Source organism: Fundulus heteroclitus, chromosome 6 (genome assembly GCF_011125445.2).
Source record: "Fundulus heteroclitus isolate FHET01 chromosome 6, MU-UCD_Fhet_4.1, whole genome shotgun sequence".
Taxonomy (NCBI): Eukaryota; Metazoa; Chordata; class Actinopteri; order Cyprinodontiformes; family Fundulidae; genus Fundulus; species Fundulus heteroclitus.
In genome coordinates, this window is record NC_046366.1 from 7,120,422 (window position 1) to 7,140,415 (window position 19,994).

At 43.6% G+C, this 19,994-nt stretch overlaps 2 protein-coding genes and 1 long non-coding RNA gene across 3 annotated transcripts; 1 reads left to right on the plus strand and 2 right to left on the minus strand.

Annotated features, from left to right (window-relative positions):
- The first annotated feature begins 4,836 nt into the window (after positions 1-4,836).
- On the plus strand, positions 4,837-6,895 carry LOC118563398. The gene is made up of 3 exons (XM_036137953.1): positions 4,837-5,129; positions 5,249-5,554; positions 5,749-6,895. The coding sequence occupies exons 1-3, from the start codon at positions 4,913-4,915 to the stop codon at positions 6,777-6,779; spliced, it is 1,554 nt and encodes a 517-aa protein (XP_035993846.1). The 5' UTR covers positions 4,837-4,912; the 3' UTR covers positions 6,780-6,895.
- A 69-nt stretch (positions 6,896-6,964) lies between these two features.
- LOC105915703 lies at positions 6,965-10,741 on the minus strand. Its single transcript, XR_004931202.1, has 5 exons — positions 10,494-10,741; positions 10,087-10,213; positions 9,792-9,891; positions 8,771-8,954; positions 6,965-7,326 (listed from the first exon to the last, which is right to left on the minus strand). It is a non-coding gene; the product is annotated as an uncharacterized LOC105915703 (long non-coding RNA).
- A 786-nt stretch (positions 10,742-11,527) lies between these two features.
- On the minus strand, positions 11,528-14,207 carry LOC105925182 (myocilin). The gene is made up of 3 exons (XM_021315671.2): positions 13,009-14,207; positions 12,651-12,755; positions 11,528-12,565 (listed from the first exon to the last, which is right to left on the minus strand). The coding sequence occupies exons 1-3, from the start codon at positions 13,490-13,492 to the stop codon at positions 11,763-11,765; spliced, it is 1,392 nt and encodes a 463-aa protein (XP_021171346.2). The 5' UTR covers positions 13,493-14,207; the 3' UTR covers positions 11,528-11,762.
- Positions 14,208-19,994: the final 5,787 nt, after the last annotated feature.

A 19,994-nucleotide genomic window follows, 5' to 3' on the forward strand; every position in this document is an offset into this window, starting at 1 on the left:
GCTAATCCTTTATTTATCCCACGACGGGGAAATTTATAGGATTAAAGCAACAGGCAGGTGCACACAACACAGACATACATAAGGATTGAAAGATATAAGAGGTGTATAAGGAAAAAAACACTATGGACATAACATCATTATTATTATTATACAATTGTAATAATAAAATAAAAATCACAAAACCCGAAAGGTCAACAGCTTGATGATACATCAAGCTTAGGGACTGGCTAAGATACAGCAGGTGAAAAAAGGCCATATTATGGCTGCAGTGCTGTTCTCTGATGAAGAAAAGATCAACTAGTGCACTAAATTCAATAGATGGGTTGAAAATATCCAGTATAAAATACAGAGATTTCCAGGGCATGAAGTATACAGTTAAGTTGACTTTTATTTTGGTGTGTGTGTGTGTGTGTGTGTGGTGGCAGGTGTAGAGGGGGGGGCAAAAAGACTGCGTTGTCCCGGGCCCTAGCAAAGCTGTCAGCTGGCCTGGACATAGCACACACACATTCACACCCACCGTCAGGGTGTGAATGGGTGTGTGAATGGGTGGCTGACTGTAGTGTGAAGCGCTTTGGGGTCATCAGACTTGATAAGGTAAGGCAAGGTAAGTTTATTTGTATAGCACATTTCGGTACAAGGACAATGCAAAGTGCTTTACATGATTAAAACAGGAAAAAAAAACAGAATAAAAACAAGTATTAATGATTTTTGAATTGGACTACAAATCTTTGAAGTTGACTACAAAGTAAACTAATGATGGTTCAGTTAACAGTTTAACTTGATAAAGTGCTATACAAGTACAGGCCATTTACCATTCAGCAACAGAACCAACGCCCGCTGACGGGGGGTTGGGGCAAACGGCTCCATTGTCCAAGGCCCAGGACAGCGGGGAGGCCCAAAACTGACACTCTGACCACTAAAATACAGGCAAGTAAATTTTCAGAAAATATTTGTTTGAAAAATATTTAATATCAGAGTAACTAAATATATACATATATATCTGCATTAGGTATACGTAATATGTCTTCTTTAAATAGGGGACCATTACTAAGGGGGGGTGGGGGTTCTGTCGGATCGGAGAGTCTGAGCATAGTCACTCAGAGACGGATCACGCTGTTAATTTCAATGATCCCGCATTATGGCCAACAAAAATGACTGATTCTGAGTTTAACGGCAAAAAAGAAGCCTTTCTCAGAGATGGCAAATGAACGGCCAGCAGATTGAGAGGGTCTAACCACATTTATGAAGTGAAGTCATCTTAGACTTGTTTGGAGGACAAAAAATATTTCTGTAAACAGCAGGTTATAGAATGAAATAAAAGGCTTGGAGGAATAAAGTATACAGTTAAGTTGACTTTTTTTTGGTGTGTCTGTGTGTGGTGGCAGCAGGTGTAGGGGGGGGCAAAAGGATTGTGTTGTCCCGGGCCCTAGCAAAGCTGTCAGCTGGCCTGACAGAACCAATGCTCTCTTGTTACATAAGTGAGTTTTTAGAAAGGCAGCCTGCAAGGAGCATCATTACGCACCAAGGGTTATAACAAAAAGTGTCTCTGAACAAGATTATCAACAATAACTTTAAGGCTAGTTTTAGAAAAACAATCCAAGGTTGTTTGTGTGTGTTTTCAAACACCTGCAGCAGATGTTGAGCGCAATGTCTGCTGCGCAGCTCATGGTAGAGATAAGGCTGTTTTAAGCTTAAATTATGCTGATCAGCTTTAAGAGAGCTGATCAGTGAGTTTTTACTAGCTGAAGCTATTTTGACGTAACATTGCAGTTTTTACATACTGTTTTATTAAGCTTTGTAATTTTCTTTAATTTCTCATTTCTCTATCTCTTTTCCTATGCACACAGGCTGCTCCACCTTCTTTTAGGACTTTTTATTCCAGTTTGACAGCATTTGCAAACCATGAGCTCACTTGGCCTCTGTGGTGTTGACGATTAGCCAGCTAGCGGGTCTCTGCTATTGGCCAAACCATTGTGGCTAAGCTAGTTAGCTCGCTACTTAGCTACTAATTAGCTTACCCTGGTTAGCTGCCACTCAGTGTAGACACACAAACACACATCTCTGTGTCATTTCTGCATTGGTGTTCCTCCCTTTGGCTCATGTTATTATCAGATCCTGAAGCTGTCGATATTCCTCACTGTCTAGTTTTATAAACTGGTCATTAGTTGATTTATCTCAGTTAGTTCATGATATTTGCCTAATTGTCCTTGCTTTCTGGTTTCATAATTCATCATTTCTCAGTCTGCTCATTACTTATCAACTGATTGATTTTTTTTTTTTTTTTTTTTACCCTTATTACTTTATCCATTCAGTAGCGTAGTTAGCAGTTTAGTGTAGGTGGAGAATCTATTGGCTCATTTGTATTAAGGGTAAAGTTAATCTGTTTTAGTTAACAATTCCACACACATATAAAGAACTCCTGTTTTGTGCAGAAAACTGCATAAAAATATTGACCTCTGGAGATGTCTCCTGTTGTGGAAAATATCATTAGTTGTTATATTAATCAGCCATTTATATGGAACATATAAGAGGTACTTCTGGCCTCTAAACTGTGCCTCCCCTCTAAAGCAAAAAACATGCACAGCTTCACAGGGTGTTTGTTTTAAGGTGTTAGACAAAGAAGCCGCAATGCCTGGGAGAAGGATGTGGGTAGAATAAGCTTGTAAGTTTTTCTTTGTCTATTCCAAATGAAATAAATATGCATATTTTAAATGTTTGCCTCTGATAAATTGTTTCTCCTTTACTGCCAAATCTTAAACCGGGGTAAGACGGGCCTTCAGAAATAAGCAGGAGCAGGCCTATATTTATTTCAACACTCCCTTTTATTCCCGGGTATTTTATGATGTTTTTTGTATTTCTCCTCTATAAGCTACAGTTTTATTTTTCTTGTACTTCTCTGGGCCAGTGTGTCCAAACAAAAGTTGCAAAGGATTGCAGTTGATAATTTCTCGCCTCTTTATAAACTGTTTTCCTCTTCGTTATACTCTGCTGGGTGAGAGGCAGCTCTTGCAGCAAAAGTCACCTACACAAACCACACATGACAGTAAAAATTGAAGTGTGAAGCCACAACGGCATAACTGACGCAGGCGAATGCTCACATCACACAGTCTTCAGTTTCAAGTGTAAGTTTTCATTTGGTATAAAAAACAAAGGGACCTAAATTCGTCATGGCTAGCCTACATTTAGACTTAATTGATACATAAAAGGGTTTATAAATCCAAAATCTAAAAATTGCGGATTGTTTTTGTAGCCTGACTCAGTATATCGACTCAGGACTGAAAACAAAGCAGCCCTATGCAGCATACAGTAGTGTCTGTATTTTTGACTATACAGAATCAGAATCGACTTTATTCACCAAGTTTGTGGGTACAAACAAGGAATTTGACTTTGGATTGCAATGCTCGTGTCGTGTGAAAAACTAGTAACAGCAAGCAGAACAGCAACTACAATCTATGACAGAAAATACATTATTCAGAGAAAAAAAATAAGAACAGGGCAATGTGTACAGGAGAGGTTTTTATCCCAGCGGAATATCTGGCTACTCTGACTAGAGTGCTCATCAGAGTCACCACCTGGGGATAGAAACTAGCTCTGAGTCGGCTCGTTTTAGCCACCAGCGCTCTGTAGCTCTGACCTGAAGGTAAAAGTCTGCATGACATGTGACCAGGATGAGTTAGGTCAACTATTTTAGCTGCCCTCTTACTGGCCCTGGACCTGTACAGGCCCTAAATGGATGGAAGGTCAGTTTTGATTATTCTCTCCGCACCTCTAATTGTTCATTGCATTTTGGACCTGTCAAGTGTTGTGGAGGAACAGAACCACACAGAGATGGATGGATGAGCACAAGACAGACTGGAGGATGGCAGCTTAGAAGATGACAGTTCCTGGGGAAGGTGGTAATAATTTACTCGCTGCAGGAAGTACAGTCTCTGCGGGGCTTTCTTCCAGATGCTGTCGATGTGTAAGTACCATCTCAGGTCCCGAGAGAGGGTGGTTTCTGGGAACCAGAGTGATCCACAGAAGACACACAGTGTTGCTGAGGATAGTGGGGGGGGGGTGAATGGGAAGTGAGTTTTTTCCCCCAGAAGTCCACTATCTGCAACCTTCAGGAGTCTCACCATGTTCTCTGTTCCTGTCTAAAAAAATGCATCACCACAGTATGATGCTGCCAACATCATGCTTCCCTGTGGAGATTCTGGTTGTTTCTTTCTTTCTTTTTTTTTTTTTTTTTTTAAAGTTTATTTTATGTTTTTGTTTGCAGTTTTTCTGCTATTTATAGATTTTTGCAACTATAGGAAACTAAATTAAAATTGTTTTGGTCTCTCATTTGACTAGAGCACATTCTTCCACGTAATCACTCCCTAGATTGCCTGTAGCAAATTGGGATTGTGACTTGTTTTTACTGTATTTAAAGAATTACTTTCTTTTTGCCACTCATTCGTTGAGGTACAATACACAATGCATAGTTGTCCTCTCAGCAGATTTCACCACTAAATGTGTGCTTCCGCAGAGTTTCCCTGGATCTCTTGGCTGCTTCTCCTTACCCAGCCTGTCAGCTGTCTTGACAGATTTGCTGTTATGCCATACTCTTTCCATTGAAACTGATGGATTGAACAGTGCTCGGCAAAATATGGAAAGCTTGAGATATTGTTTTCTAACCAGATCCTGCTTTAAACTTCTCTACAACTTTCTACCTAACCTCTCCGCTTTGCCCCTTGGTCTCAGTGATGCTGTTTGTTCTGTGATGTCTAGCAAACATCAGCGGCCTTCCCAGAACAGCTGGATTTATAACTGCGCAGAAACTGTACATAGCAGCTTGGTTTCACGTGACGTCACAGTGCTGCTGCGCGATACCGCGAAATTCAGATGGAGGGCAGGAAGTGAATTAGCTGAGGATCGGCCGTCTGAAACAATGCCTATGTTTTGTGTGGTTTACGGCTGCTCCAATCGTTCGAACCGAGAAAAGGAAAAGAGCTTTTACAGAGTACCAAAGATTGTTGTCCATAAAGGTGAAAACTGTAAAAAGCTCACAGAACAACGCCGTAAAAAATGGATATTAAACTTACGTCTGCGGTCTGGAGGAGCAGAGTCTGCCAACGCCCGTGTCTGCAGCGACCACTTCGTCGGAGGTAAGCTATAACGTTATGTTAGCTAGCTAACTTGTTTTTGTGGTTGTGTTTATATAGCATAAGGTTGTCGTTAAATGCTCGTTTACTTAGTAATGATTATCTTCATTGGGACTGTTTAGGCTGTCCTAGCGCTTTGGGTGACGTTGAGTCGGTAGACTGGGCTCCGACGGTAAACCTCGGTTACCAAAAAACTAAGCCCAAATCGGAAGCCTCTCTTCAACGAGAGAAGAGGATGAAGCTCAAAGAAGATCAACAAAGCCGGTCAGAATGTGCAGAGGCTATGTTGGATCTACAAAAGACAGCTGAGAGCCCGGGTATGAGCTCCGATCTAACGCAGACAGGCGACTGCTCTGAACCGAAGCAGCCAGCTGACAACCCACAATCAGAAGGCAGCAGTGGGGACAATGGGACATTAAATGATCTAGGTAAATTATTGTACTAAGATGTGTAAACAGCATTATTATTAAATGTTACAAATGTGATTGTCAGAAAATCAACCTGTATAATTGGGCCAGACAACTTGCATGCTTGTAAAAAGGTCAAAAAGATAACTTCACAGCAATTCACATAATACAGTTTTATGAATTAACTAATTATGCTCCCCACTGCTATATTGCAGCCTATGCAGATGCCGGATGCCAGACTGAGCTAACCATGGATGACATTGAGAAGATGGAGGATGTTCTGGGACAGATCACAACAGAGCTGGGAGATCTTCGAACCAAAGCACTGGACACACAGTTCAACCAGGAGTCCTTTGAAAAAAATGAAGACAAGACAAAGTTCTACACAGGCCTCCCCAACTTCTTAGTTTTAATGCAGATTTTTGAGCTGTGTGAACCCTACATTCCCTCTGGTCCTATGTCTGTGCTGTCAAAATTTGAACAGTTAATTTTAGTTTTACTGAGGCTGAGACTAAATCTCCAACTGAAAGATTTAGCTTTCAGGTTTAAGATATCTCTGCCCACCGCCTCTAGAGTTTGGCATAAAATAATTGACATACTTCATGAAAGGTTAGAATTTCAAATTGAGTGGCCAGAGCGACATGTACTTCAAGCTACAATGCCAATGGGATTCAGACAGGCATTTGGATGTAAAGTTGCTGTGATAATTGACTGTTTTGAAGTTTTTATCGAGAAGCCCTCTAATTTACTAGCCCAAGCACAAACATGGTCAAACTATAAGCATCACCATACTGTAAAATTTCTGATTGGTGTTGCACCCCAAGGCTATGTCACTTACATATCTTGTGCCTGGGGAGGGAGAGTCAGTGATAAACAGATCACAATAGAGAGTGGCCTCCTAAATAACCTGTTACCTGGAGATATTGTTCTAGCAGACCGTGGGTTCAATATTGGCGACAGTGTGGGATTTTACTGTGCTTCACTACAAACACCTGCATTTACCAAGGGGAGAAAACAGCTGTCAGCGTATGAGGTGGCAGAAACTAGAAAAATAGCTAATTTGCGTATTCATGTTGAGAGAATCATCGGTTTAGTCAGAAGAAAATATCAGATTCTGCAAAGCAGGGCTATGCCCATAGAGCACATGGCAACAAAACCAGGTGAGGCACTAGCATTGATTGACAAGATTGGGGTTATTTGCTGTGTCTTGTCTAATCTTTCTCAGTCTGTCGTCCCATTGGAGTAAGGAGGAGGGGGGTAAGGATAATCAGTCAGTCCAGTACCTGAGCCCTGACACACATCAATCTGTAAATATGTAATGTAATTTAAATATGTTTTGAAATGTAATGATAGTTTTAGGTCTTTTAAGAGGGGTCTAAAGGCAATTGCTGACAAACCCAATCTTGTAAATAAACCACCATGTGTTATTCATCTTATCAATGGCATTTAATTTTTACAGTAAACATTCTTTCATCACATTACACATGTACGTTTGTAACTTGCTGTCCCAGTATTTCTGGAAGTACACTTTTTCTAAAAAAATACTCAACTTTAGGAATCACATCATCCCAAAGTTCAAAATCAGGCAAAATCCTTTCCACAAAAATGTCATTGCGGTTCCACACAACAAAGTCACAGTACTCTGCATCTACAATGTGAAGCTGTGCCTGAACTTGGAAGTAGTAATCATGACTCCGGTCCAGCATGACATGATCCCCATCGTTGATAAGGCAGAAGCCCTTTCTCCCAGCACACAAACGTAGATTGGCTTCATCTTGGTAAGAGTATGGACACTAAAATCACAGTGAGAAGGACATGTGAACAATAGATTAGAAAATATATTTTCGGCTTTTTTGCTCAGTTCAGGGGTCCGTTCTTCGTAAGTTGCTTAAAACATCCAAGATCAAATGAGACATCCAAGATGACTTCATCCGGCTAATCATGATCCGGCTAATTGGGTTCTTCGAACACACCTGTTTTTTATGATTAGTATGGCTGGATTAAGTTATCTGAGATACCTGCGTGTTCATGCGTTTGTTTAAAAGGGGAAATGTATCGATAGTAGAAACATTGATCAGCAGCGCTGCTATTGGCTGTTCAGCATGAACAAAGAACGCCCACAGTTTTTCTCCCAAGCAGAACACGAGCTTTTAATTGAAGGTTCTGCTGAATTTGAGTCATTAATTAAAACACCTCAAAATCTGTTAAAACCAGGAGAGAGGGCTGGCAAAAAGCAGCAGACAAATTAATGCTTAAATACTGTTCATGTAGATGTTTCTATTACTTTCTACAGTATGAATTTTTGCATTTTAATAATCTCATATTTACTTTGTTCTTTTATGTCAGAGCCTCCACGGGACCCACTAGAACATGGGGACAAGTAAAAGTGAAATACAAGAATATTCTACAAAATGGTAGCCTTTAATTATTATACTTTAATTTAACAAGGCACTTGTTACGTCAGGAGATCCAAATTTCAGTGTCATTCCTTAGACACGGGAAGTAAAGGACGTGTGCAAACTCTATAAAAAATGAAGTTTTTCCTTTTCCAAGTCATCCACAGTTTACACGGTAAAACTGTATTGCTCCGTGTCTAGATAATCCATCCATAGTTTTTTCTAATACAATATACGGCTCGACAGGAAGCAAGCCTTTCAAACTTCACAATAAAGTTTATTCTTACTGAATATGATAAAAATAAAAAGCAAACTATCATACAAATAACTTAAATATTTTATATTTATGGCTCCAACACCACTTTTTCCTCTTTAAAGGCCACTGTTAAATAATGTGTTTGTCTGTTTATAACAGCCACCAAGAAAAATCTCTCTACAATTACACTGTCGCGCTGCGCTAAAGGATCCTGTCTATTACGCAATTGAATACACGATTAATTTATAAAACTCTGCAAATTATTCTTGCACCTTCTGTAACAGGTTGCCGTTGTAAAAACGGACGACATGACTGCACAGACTTCCCTATCTCCTCCGTTTATACAGCCGTGATCTAATCTTGTTTACATGAAATAAGCCTGTTAGCGAGCAGGCTTAAGCTTGCACACATGTTGCTATGACAACAAGTGCAGGATGTCTTTAGAAGAACCAAACGATCCAAGATCATGCCAAATCGTCAACAATCAAATCCAGCTAACTGAGTTAGCGACGTACGAAGAACGGACCCCAGGACTTTAGACTCAAAGATTTAGGGACTTTACTACAACATAGACTGTATTATCACCTTCATTTCGCAGATGCCAGTTCCGTGACAGTCACAAGCGACAATCCCATCAGGAGAGGATCCCATGTATGGCCACTTGGGGTTCAGCCAGAGACCACTGTCCATACAGGAGAAGCCTGCATGCTCCCGACCCATCAGCTTCTCATATGCTCCTCTGGCTTGTGCCTCATGTTTGCATCCATAACTGTAAACAGTACACATGCAAAACATGAAAAAGAAATTATTACTTAGTATTGGATGTGTAGAGCCAGTTCAGTGATTTCAATGCCATTACCCTAAACCCTATACTTAGTTCTACTCCTGCATAACCCTAACCTTATAACCCTATAACGTATGTTGACTCTTCAGAGCTGTCCATACCACAAATGAACTATGAAAACAGTAAACATTTGTTCTAATGTAAAAAAGGTCTACAGTAGATGGCAGAGTAAGGACCACAGCTTTATAGTTGTGGTATGGACTCTCCTCCCACTTCATAGAACACTTTTTTAGTTACAATTCTTAATGTAGACAGCCTCATACCCCAGATCTTACCTCTGCCTTACCCTAATCCAAACCCTAAATACCTTGTAGCTGCTGTGGTGAACCTATATGCTTCTGGGTAGCATATGGCCTTGATCAAACTCGTTGATGGTTGCTAGGGGTTGGTCCTTAGCACTTGTTTAAGCTTAGAGGCAGTTATGCGCCCAGCTCTTTGTCTAAACCAAGTCCTGCCTGCGCTCTGACTCCGAGTTGACCTCTCTACAGCCTGGACCTGGGACAGGGTGAGCTCTTCTATCTTGAAATCCTGGCATAGCTCTCCAAGCTCTTTGGGGGGTAACTGCAGTGTGTCTGGTGTTCTGTATTCAAGAAGAGTTTTAGGAAGCATGCTAGATACGGGAATGAAATCTTTGTGGTAAGGCTCCCTAGCCATCAATGCTGCACTCCTTGGGCAGTTTTTGCTTAATTTTGCAAAAAAACTAGCATATGTCTCTGACCCTCTCTTCACTCTTGGGCATGGAACTGGAAGTGATTTCCCAACCTTGTTTATAGTTGTCCTGCCGTCAATGGAGCTGTCAAGCTTTTTTTTTTTTGGATTTTGCTGAGGAGAAGTCAATCTGAGCTACTGGAGCAGCAGGAATCTGAAAATAAGTTAATACAAATAAGATCATTATATTTTATAACATATCTATATGCAGTATAAATCTGCCATTTATCTGATGGCTGTGAAGAAAACAGGTAGGGCTATCATCACAGGATTGAGATGCCAAACTGTGTTTATGTGGGTCTTTGCTGTCTTAGCTCCTCTTTGCCCAACAGGTAAATTATCACCCTACCTTTTTTACATGTGATGGCATCAGCCACTTGCACTGCTCTGTTGTGCAGGAAGCTGCATCTCGCATTTTTACCCCAGCTTCAATGGAAAAAAGCACTGCTCCTACATGAGAACATGATTCTGATAATCTGTGAATAGAATACAATATGACATTTTTTTTAAAACCCAAATTGCGATCTACACAAGGAGCAAAGTGCAATCTATATCAGCACATTTTTGATGATGTGTAATACAGCCCACTTATACTAATATGGAGTAGCCCCTTAAATGATGAATAAACATGTTTATCCCTTAACGTTACAGCTCTCCCTGGTTCTGAAGTACACTGTCAGTATGCTAGTAGTAGTGCTACGTGTGTGTGTGTGTGAGAGAGAGAGATATCGTGGTAAACATCCTAGCCTTACTCACCCTGCCATGCAATTGCAATGAGCTGCAATGACTTCTCCATCCTTCTTCGCAATAATCCACGTCTTCAGAGGTGTTTCGCTTGAACGCTGAGAGTGGTTTACCTTGAAACATAAACAACTGTCAGGCTAACGTTGTTGTTAAGATGTGTTGCATGACCGTTGATGATCGTTCACTATAGCCGCTACCGCTAACGCTAGCATCTTTTAACACATAAAACAATATAAGAATAAACACTCACCCTGGCGAAGACTAAAGTATTATCGTCGTTATTGGACTATTTACTTTGTCCAATAAAGGCAATTAGTTGTACAGGATGTTTCTTAGGAGTATCAGAGTAAAAAAAGACAAAGACAAATGCACACCATACTTTTATTTTCTGTAAAAAGCATCACACACTTCACATTTATGCACAACACTGTGTTGACTGGTCAACTACAACCTCAATAAAATACTTTGAGGCCTGTGTTTGTATTTTATCATCATGACTGCCTGTACTCTAATACACACCATTGCATCACAATCTGAACTCAGGTTTTTCAGCATCATACTGAAGATACTTGGAAACAGTCTCAATGAGTAGACCCTGTTTGCTCTATTTTCCTCACAATTGCATGTGCCCTTTTACGGACATACGGTCTATGAGCTAGAAAACATAAAAAAGTCATGCTGCATATTCTCAGTTATCCGGGTCATCGCAAGAGTAAACAGTCAATTGTCAATTCTGGTGGCTCACACTGGAGCAACTTGGATAGGTGTCGAAACGTTTTCAGAAAGAACTGAGTGAAAGTCTGGTTGCCTCCGATTTAAACCTGTTTGCCAGTTGGATATGTTGTATCAACAGCTAATTGAATATGACTAAAACCCAAAGTTTGATACCTATAAATGTACCAGAAACCCTTTATATATATATATATATATATATATATATATATATATATATATATATATATATATATATATATATATATATATATATATATATAATGAATGCTAGGTGTAAAGATTATTGTAATTATGAACACAGTCAAATTCAATTCAAATTCCAAAAATACTTTATTTATGCCAAAGGGAAATTAAATCAAAATGCTCATATAAATATATCTTATATGAGCATTGCATCTCTTGTCAGAAATATATTATTTACAACAAAATGAATGTTAGAAACACCACTGAATGTTTAAAAGAAAATGTGCCAAAGTCTTACAAAATCATATCTAATGAAACGTGTTTTCTTAAGGCATTGTCAAGTGAACATGGGTCTCTTTGAGTTTAGCCACTGGCTTGACCAGCCCATCCTGATCTAACGTCGTAGGTGACCATGTGGAAGTTGTCCCAGGCGTACAGCTTCCTCTGGGCATGGTTGTAGTCCACCATGCTGTTGTAGCGGTACTTGTTCTTGAAGGGCACAGCAATGGCGTTGCCCTCATTTGTGGCTGTGTCAAACATGTAATTTATGGTGGTGTTGTGTGTAGTGTAGCTGGCCACCGTGTATAAGCGTCCACACATCATGAAAGCATTGCCAACGGAGTTCTTCCTGATTCTGGTCTCCCAGCTCCTCCTTGTTTCCAGGGTCTCGGGGTCCAGCTGGGAAATGATGATCGCCCCCTTTGCTTTGCCCGTGCTGTAGATGGCCCAAAGTCCCTGCTCGTCCACGGCTAGGTCGATGTCCGTGTAGCCGCCCCAGGAGTAAGGGTGCTGGCCGTGATAGCTGGCATGAGGCAAGTCCCGGCGGGATGCAACACCCTCTGAGGTGAGGTTGTACCGAAGCAGGGTCCGGCTGCGTCTGCGCTGGTAGTACAGGGAGCCTCGGTACACGGTGGCCCCTGTGCTCTCCACAGGCTCAGGCAGAACCAGGACCTTCATAGGGAAGCCTTTGGAAAACTGATCCATATCTTCATACATGAAGAGCTGACGGACATCTTTTCCAACCGCATCGATTCGCCACACTGTCTTTTCGGTGTAATAGGGGCCCCGAGGGTCTGGATCCTGCAGCCACACTCCGTACTTCCCTGTGATGGCATCGGCTTTCCTGTGCAACACAGGGTCTCCTACTGACAGCAGCTCTCCACAACCTAAGGAGATACTTGATTTGAGCTTTTTCCCATTTGTTTACATTTACAGTGCTGTCAGATGCATTCGTGTGCAGGAACTGCTAACCTGAACGGCTGCGGTTTCCCTCGGGAATGAGGTGGGATGCTGGAACCTCTTTTAACTCAGCCTTCATCTCCTGAAAGGAGTTATTTTCAAAGTGATCCACCAGGCCTGGAAGAAACAGAGAACAAGACGATTAGTTTTAAAGGATTATGTCAGGTAATTAGTTTTATCTTGAGCAACATGAAAATATAACACTTCTAAACTCAAGGAGGAATTCAAGGTACCTCCTGAGTCCTTTGACCTGCTGCACCTAACACTCTTAATTGCCTCACTCAACCACAAAAACATTACGGTGAGTTCTAAAAGCCATTTTCTAAATAGCCATGGGTAATTTTCATTAAAAAATAATGTGCGCACATACCTTTCAGAGGTGTGATTTCATGCAGGGTTCCACCTGAGGTGTTTGTCGGCTCACAGGGTCTCTGCCGGAGCGTCTCTGTCTCCTGGCTCAGCTCGGCCAATGCGCTCTGCAGCTTCTGGACCTGGCTGTTCAGTCGTTCCTGGTCCAGTTTGAGCTGGTTCCGTTCTCTCGTAACCTGGGCGTAAGCCTCTTGAAGGTCCTCGTCACTGTGCTTCAGCCCGCCAGAGCCGGCTCCACTCGCCCCCCCTGCTATCAGCCGACTGACCAGACCTTCAAGAAGAGTGAGTCTCCTCAGGACCTCATGCGTCTCTGATTTGGTGATGTTCCCGGGGCAACTGGACTCCTGCGGACTGACCACAGCGAAGGTGTAGACGCAGCGTCCGGTAAGGTCATTGGACCGGCTGAAAGAGGCTTGGTCTTGGGCTCTGCTTTGGGAGAACACAGCTAAGCAGAGCAAACAGAGGACGGACTTTTGGAGCAGCATTCTGGATGTCCTAATGGCAGATGTACCGCTCTTTCTTCTCTTGATAAAATAGCTTAGCTGTCTTTCATCCGCTCAGTCAGATTTCTGTCTGTGTGTCCCTATCAGTGCGGGTCGATGCCTAAATCCCAGAAGAGCTTTGAGTATTTATGCAGCTAAGCAGGAGGGGAAGGACTAACCAGGGGGTGTGGAGTGTTTTTATAATGCTCCATGTGTTTTTTGCTTTTTTTCTGACGGCGAGGACAGGTTTGCTGAGAGGGACAAACAACCTGAAAACCACAAAGCATGTGTTTTCTCCGGTGCTGATTTCCTGCGTTGTCTCAGCAGTTGGTATGTCTCTGCAGGTTGTTTTGACTGGACAATCTCCTTTTTATGTGTCTAGCCACTGTCACCGGCAGTTTTGTTTACTTCCTCAACAACTGATAGTTCTCTTGTTAAACCACGGTATCATTAACTGTAATAAGCCCAGTTTATGGCCACAACACATGGTGAAACTCAGACTGGAGGGGAAGGGTGGAGGAGGAATGCATCAGCAGCATCGCCGGGGCATGCCGGTGCTTCAGACGGCCGGAGAAGATGGCGGTACAGCAGAGCCACATCACAGCTGGGCAGGATGTCTGAGTCAGGAGGCCGACTAACTGGGAACGGTTGATGAAACGCAAATGGCACCTGTTTTCTCAGAACAAATCCATGCAAGAGATGCGCGCTTCCAAAGAGGAACACTTAAATTTAAACGAGAGAGCATTTATGGTGCTGTGCTAGCACATTTACTGTGTTTACTTTGGCAAATGAACTGTTTGGCCTCACACGCCTTCAGCAGTGAGAAAATCAACTGTCAGAAAGCGTCTATCTATCTATCTATCTATCTATCTATCTATCTATCTATCTGCTTCTCTTCTATTTTTCTACCTTCCTGTTTCAGTGTCCATTGAAAATGAAATATTCCCAGCATAAAATCTAATAAAGCTTCTTGCATATATAATTCAAGCTGAGCACTATGGTAAAAGCAGTAAGGCTCCACTTGTGAAAGTCAAATCTGTTGGGCCATTTTTGGCATTAAGACAACAATTCTTAGTACTACATTGCCAGACAGGACACACACAAAAAAAGCAGATATATAGAACATAAAATGCCTTGCACATGTGTTCATACCTCCTGAACTTTTCAGATTTTCTCACATTAAAAGCCTCAAGCTGTAATGTATTTATAGAGATTTTATTTGAAAAAGAAAAAAAAAACCACATTTATTATCACATAAATGAGGAGTAGGAGGAAAATGATGCGTTACTATTTTACAAAGCAAAAATCTGAAAAGAGTGGCATGCACATGAATAGAGTGCCCCTATTAATCAAATACCACTTACTAACATCTAGTGCAAACAAATGTTGCACTCTATAAATTTGACCTTCATGTGAGAGTGGCAAGATGAAAGCCAGCGTTAAACAGTAGCCAGAAGCCCTGCATGGGAATCAGCAAAGAGTGTAGACGAAGCTGCTCGATTAGATATAAAAAAGTAAACTTCTTACATAAATTACATGCAAAGCTCTATGAGTGGTGGAAGACCAAGGTTGCATGCTACTCTGAATACACCATCACCAGGGTGAAACACGCAGGTGGCAGCATCATACTGTGGAGACGCTTTTCTTATTCAGGGGCAGGGAAACTGGACTGAATTGCAATCCTGCAAGAAAACTTGTAAGATGCAACAAATGAGATGAAACTGTGGAGGAGATTCACAGTCCTTTAAAGATCCAGCCAGAGCAACTATTAAATGGCTTAGATCGAAGCAGATTCTTGTATGAGCAGTCAAAGCCCAAACATAAACTCTATTGAGAATCTCGGAAAAGACTAGAAAACAGTGATCCCATATTCTCTCCAACCAATCAGATGGAGCTGTTTTGCAAAGAATAAGCACAAATGTTAATCTCCAGATGTTCAAAACTGGTAAAAACATACTTCAAACGATTTGCAGCTCTAAGTGCAACAAACAAAGGTTCTGCAAAATATTGACTTTGTATGCCAGACATTTCAGATTTTTTTGTGATTGCAGTGTAGTAAAATCTAGAAAAAGCACTTTTCTGAGACATTGCATTGGCACATCTCTCTCGCTCTCTGCTTCTATGATCAAGAAGCAGAAGTTTCTCAGAGTTCTCCATTTCTCATTTGGCTTCCTTGTTATTGACTATTCCATTTTTTTATATTCACCTCAAGATGCACATAAAAAAAAAACTGAATGCTGAGGCACACATCTGTGTTTGGTTCCATGAGATCAGTGGACTGCTTCGCTAATCTGTCTGTTTTCCAGCCAGTGGAAAGTCTCTAGGGTCCACAGTGTTTTTGCCATGAAGGTGTGTTTTTCTTATTCAATGTAGTGTTTCAGGAATTCTTTTTAACATTAGCCTTAGCCCCTGAGTTACACCACAGAGGATCTAAAGAAGTCTAAAAGCTCTTCCGCAGGCTCCTCCAGAACCCAGCTCAACTGCTTATCATGCTCATCCTATGATCACCCTAGTTTTGAAGAATGCTGGGTTTCACCGTGTTTTTGTCCAATCAAAATTTCTGCATTTCTAGGTTTCCAGTCAGAAGTTTACATACACTCGCCATCAGCATGAATACTGAAATAATTTGGGGATTATAATCATTCATTTAAACTATTTTTTATGTTTGTTTTTATGTATGTTTACATGACTTTCAAGATTTTTTTTTATTCAAATAAGAACTTTTAGCTCAATTCTGTCTAAATATATTTAACCTCTCTTCTTTGGGGAGTTTGTTTAATTTGTCTCCCAACACAGACCCAGCTTTATAGCACAGCCCAAAAATAGAGTCATAGTTACGCTCCGAGTAGTTACGCTTCTGAATGCATGGAATGTTATATCCATTCCAAAAGCCATTCTGGTGTGTATTTGCCCAATTGTGAATTTCCAAGTAGAAGAATTTGTCATCTCTGTCATCTGTCCTCCACCAACATCCTTGAGAGTTTGTTCAGTGCTCTGTTAAGCTTCCCTTTACTCCTTCATTTTCAACAATGTGACACCCGCTTTTAATTTTGTTTATGAGAAAGTTATTAATGTCATTGGAATAAAGCCATTTTATCTGCTCATTATAAAATATGACATTAACAAACATGGACAAGAGCAAAATATTCAGATGGAGAAACCATGAATAGTTAGTTTGGCTTTTCTCTAAGCAGCCCTCTGGAAAGACAATCGCAGAGTTTGTTGGCAGCACATTATTTCCAGTATTACCTTCAAAGGGATGTCGGTCTGAATGTGAATTTCTTTTTTTTTTTTTTTTTTTTTTTTTTTTTTTTTTTTTTTTTTTTTTTCTTTTTCCCAGTGTCCTGTCTAGCACTATGGCAATAGGAATTGATATCTCAATGCCAGATGGAGCTCGACAGATTTTGCTTTTACAAGTGGAGCAAACAGCTTTCGCCATAGTGCTCCACTTGATTTATGCTTGTAAATAGCTTTATTATGATTCCTGCAAGGAGAATTTCAAATTATATGGACATGACAATGGGAGAGTAACGGAAGAACAAAAAGTGAAAGAAAAGAAAAAAAAAAAAGAGTAGAGGTGAAAGAAAGAGGAGATAAAAGGAAGAGAATGATAAAATGTCCTCTGTCTGCTCCATCACCTGGAAAGAGACACAAAAAGAACAGCACAACCAACAGACATTAAGCAACAGATACACTCTTATTACACCTAGATGCCATTGCTTAATCATATATATTAATATGTAAGCTGACATGTGTAATGTGATATTTGAAAAAATAAAGTGACACAACATAAATAAATAAATAAATAAATTATAAGATTACTGTATATAAGTGAACACTTAATACCTGGGACCCAGCACCTGTGTGAGATGTGAAAGTGCACTAGTTTAGGTGAAGATTATCCAGAAATAGCTTGATAGTGATTGTGGAGAACCAAAGACCCACCTTCCCCGAGCACAGAGGCAGGCGTCAGGGGACCCGTAACCCCAGACTCCCAAAGGGGTCCCTAAAGCAGGTCGCCCAGGAGGGGCCGACACAGGATATCTGCAACCCCCCCCCCAAGGAAGGAGCAGAGACGACCCCGAGGAAATCCCCCAGCCACCGCAATGTCGACGCCCTCAAGAGCCGCGGAGACGAGCCCGTGGGCTCCGCCGGCAGCCAGCCCCGCTGAAGTGGTCCCGGCCATGGGCCCTGAGGGCCAGAGGCCCCAGGGGCGCCCCGCCCCCGCGACGAGGGCCCCGGCCGCCCCCCGGGGGGCCAGGCCCCGCGAAGAGGCCGCCAGGAGCGGGCCGGCGCACGCCCGGGAACCCGCCCCAAACCCGAAGCCAACCAATGCGCCAGGGGGCCAAGGCGCCCGCCAACGAAGTGGAGGAGGGCAGGACGTGGGGGGATGGGCTCCGCACCTATCGGAGACTTGAGATGTTCTTGGGAGAGGGAGCGGACCACACCCATACCTGAAAAAAAAAAAAAAAAAAAAAAAAAAAAAAAAAAAAAACTCATTCACCCCATCCCTCCCTTGTGCCCCACTCGCCACACACAGAAAAAAAAAAAAAAAAAAAAAAAAAAAAAAAAAAAAAAAAAAAAAAAGACGCTGTACACACATTCCCACATAACACTCACATCCAACACTGACCAAAGGGGGGGGGGGACACCCCAAATCGACTATACGACTGCTTGTGCCCGACCCCCGGCCCCGGCCCCCGACCAGACGTCCCCCGGACCGGGCCCCCCCAAGAGGGCGGGCCAACACGACCCGCACGAGCCACCCGGCCAGAGCCCCCCCCTCCCCCTAAATACCTAATAAACCCACTCCCTCCCCCCACCTTACCCTTGCCATCCCTGCCCCCCGCCCCCTGGGGGGAGCGGAGGCATCAGCCCCAGACCTGGTAGGCCGCTGACTGCACACCGCAGCCCCCCGCCAAGACCCCGGACACAGTGGCCCGCACCTCCTCCAGGCCCCAGACTCCTTGCCTCCATCGGAGAACGGGGGTGTGCAGAAGACCCCGACCCTCCCTACGCCTGCTCAAATGTTGTGTTGTTGCATGTTGTTCTCAAGTGCGTTTAAAAACTGGGAGCGCCGAAGGGGATGCACGGCACAGCCCACCCCCCTTTCGGAAGGTAGCTGTTGCCAGCGCACCCCTTCCGTGTGACTGCCCAGAACCCTCAATGTCTAAGTGGGAGAGGAGGTGAAGGGAGCCGTCCGAGGTGAGGCCCACACAACATAAGCCCCCTCCCAGACGTCTTCCCCCCACCCCCCCCCTACCATGGCCTATATAAGTGTGTGATGTGAAAAATGTTTAAAGTGAAAGTGTCTAAGATGCAAAATAAAATTGGGGAGAGGGGCGTCACCAGAAAGTGGCAACCTCCAGTAACGCCCCCTCCCTCATGACCTGCATGTGTGGCGGCGTGATGGAGCAGGCAGAGGGAGGAGTCCGGGGATGGGGAGCAAATGACTGGGAAGCCAACCCAGGGAGCCAGCTCCCCTACTGACTCCAATAGGCACCCCCGCTCCCCGAAAGCCCCACCTAGAGAAGGGGGCCTCGCCAGCGGCACCACCGTAGCCCGGGGGCCAGGGAGAGGCCGCAGGGCCCGCCAGCCAACCACCCACCAGGACCAACACCTAAGCCCCCCCCAGCCCACCCACCAAGCCTACTTAAACTAACTAAATAAATAAATAAATAAATAAATAAATAAATAATAATAATAATAATAATAATAATAATAATAATAATAATAATAATAGGGGGGGACCCTGGCCAGCCGGCCCGCACGAGCCACCCCAACCCCACCCCCCAGGTGAAACCCGCACCGGAAGACGACACAGACCAGGACCGGGACAGGGGGCCGGACACAAGCCCACCAGAACGTCAACCCCCCCCAATCCCCCCCCCCCCCACCCGTGGATTTAATCCCTCCCCAACACTAACGTTCAAACAACTCACCATACATTCGACAGTAGACATCCAGGCTGGGCAGATCCCTACTCCCCCTCCTTTCCCCCTCCCCCCACTGGCAGAGTGCCTTTCCAATAAAGGAGAAGAGCATCTGCCCAGAGGTGTTAATGACCATGCCCCCCTACCAGCTCAACGGGCCCCGAGACCCCCCAGCGCACCCGAGGCCCCGTGCAGGGGCGGACACCCGGGCGCGCGCCGGCCCACACCAAAAGCGGCACACCCCCCGGAACCGGAACCCCCGAGGCCCCGCCGGGGCCCGCGCCCGAGGGCGGCGCGCCCCAGGGACCCCAGACCCCCAGACCCACCCCGGCCCCACCCAGCGGCAGCACAGCTACCAGGTCAGTAACCCACGTCCGTCAACACGCAGCTCCCAAAGAGCGCCGCAAGCGGCTGCTGTAGGCCACCCGTAGGCCTCCCAAACTCCTCCCAGATGGGGGCAACAGACCCCGGAGCCGGATCCACCAGGCGCCCTACTCCAAGTGCCCCCAGGGCCCCAGGAACCCCTTCATCCAGCCACTGCGCCCTGCAGGAAGCAACCCACCGCCCCCTAT

Bases quoted from the DNA above. Each gene is read 5' to 3' on its own strand.
- LOC105925182 (XM_021315671.2), bottom strand. From the start codon at position 13,492: ATGCTGCTCCAAAAGTCCGTCCTCTGTTTGCTCTGCTTAGCTGTGTTC. The intron at 12,756-13,008 runs GTATGTGCGCAC...TGTTTCTTCCAG, and splicing joins TGAAATCACACCTCTGAAAG to GCCTGGTGGATCACTTTGAA. The intron at 12,566-12,650 runs GTTAGCAGTTCC...GTATCTCCTTAG, and splicing joins GGGAAACCGCAGCCGTTCAG to GTTGTGGAGAGCTGCTGTCA.
- LOC118563398 (XM_036137953.1), top strand. From the start codon at position 4,913: ATGCCTATGTTTTGTGTGGTTTACGGCTGCTCCAATCGTTCGAACCGA. The intron at 5,130-5,248 runs GTAAGCTATAAC...GGGACTGTTTAG, and splicing joins CAGCGACCACTTCGTCGGAG to GCTGTCCTAGCGCTTTGGGT. The intron at 5,555-5,748 runs GTAAATTATTGT...GCTATATTGCAG, and splicing joins TGGGACATTAAATGATCTAG to CCTATGCAGATGCCGGATGC.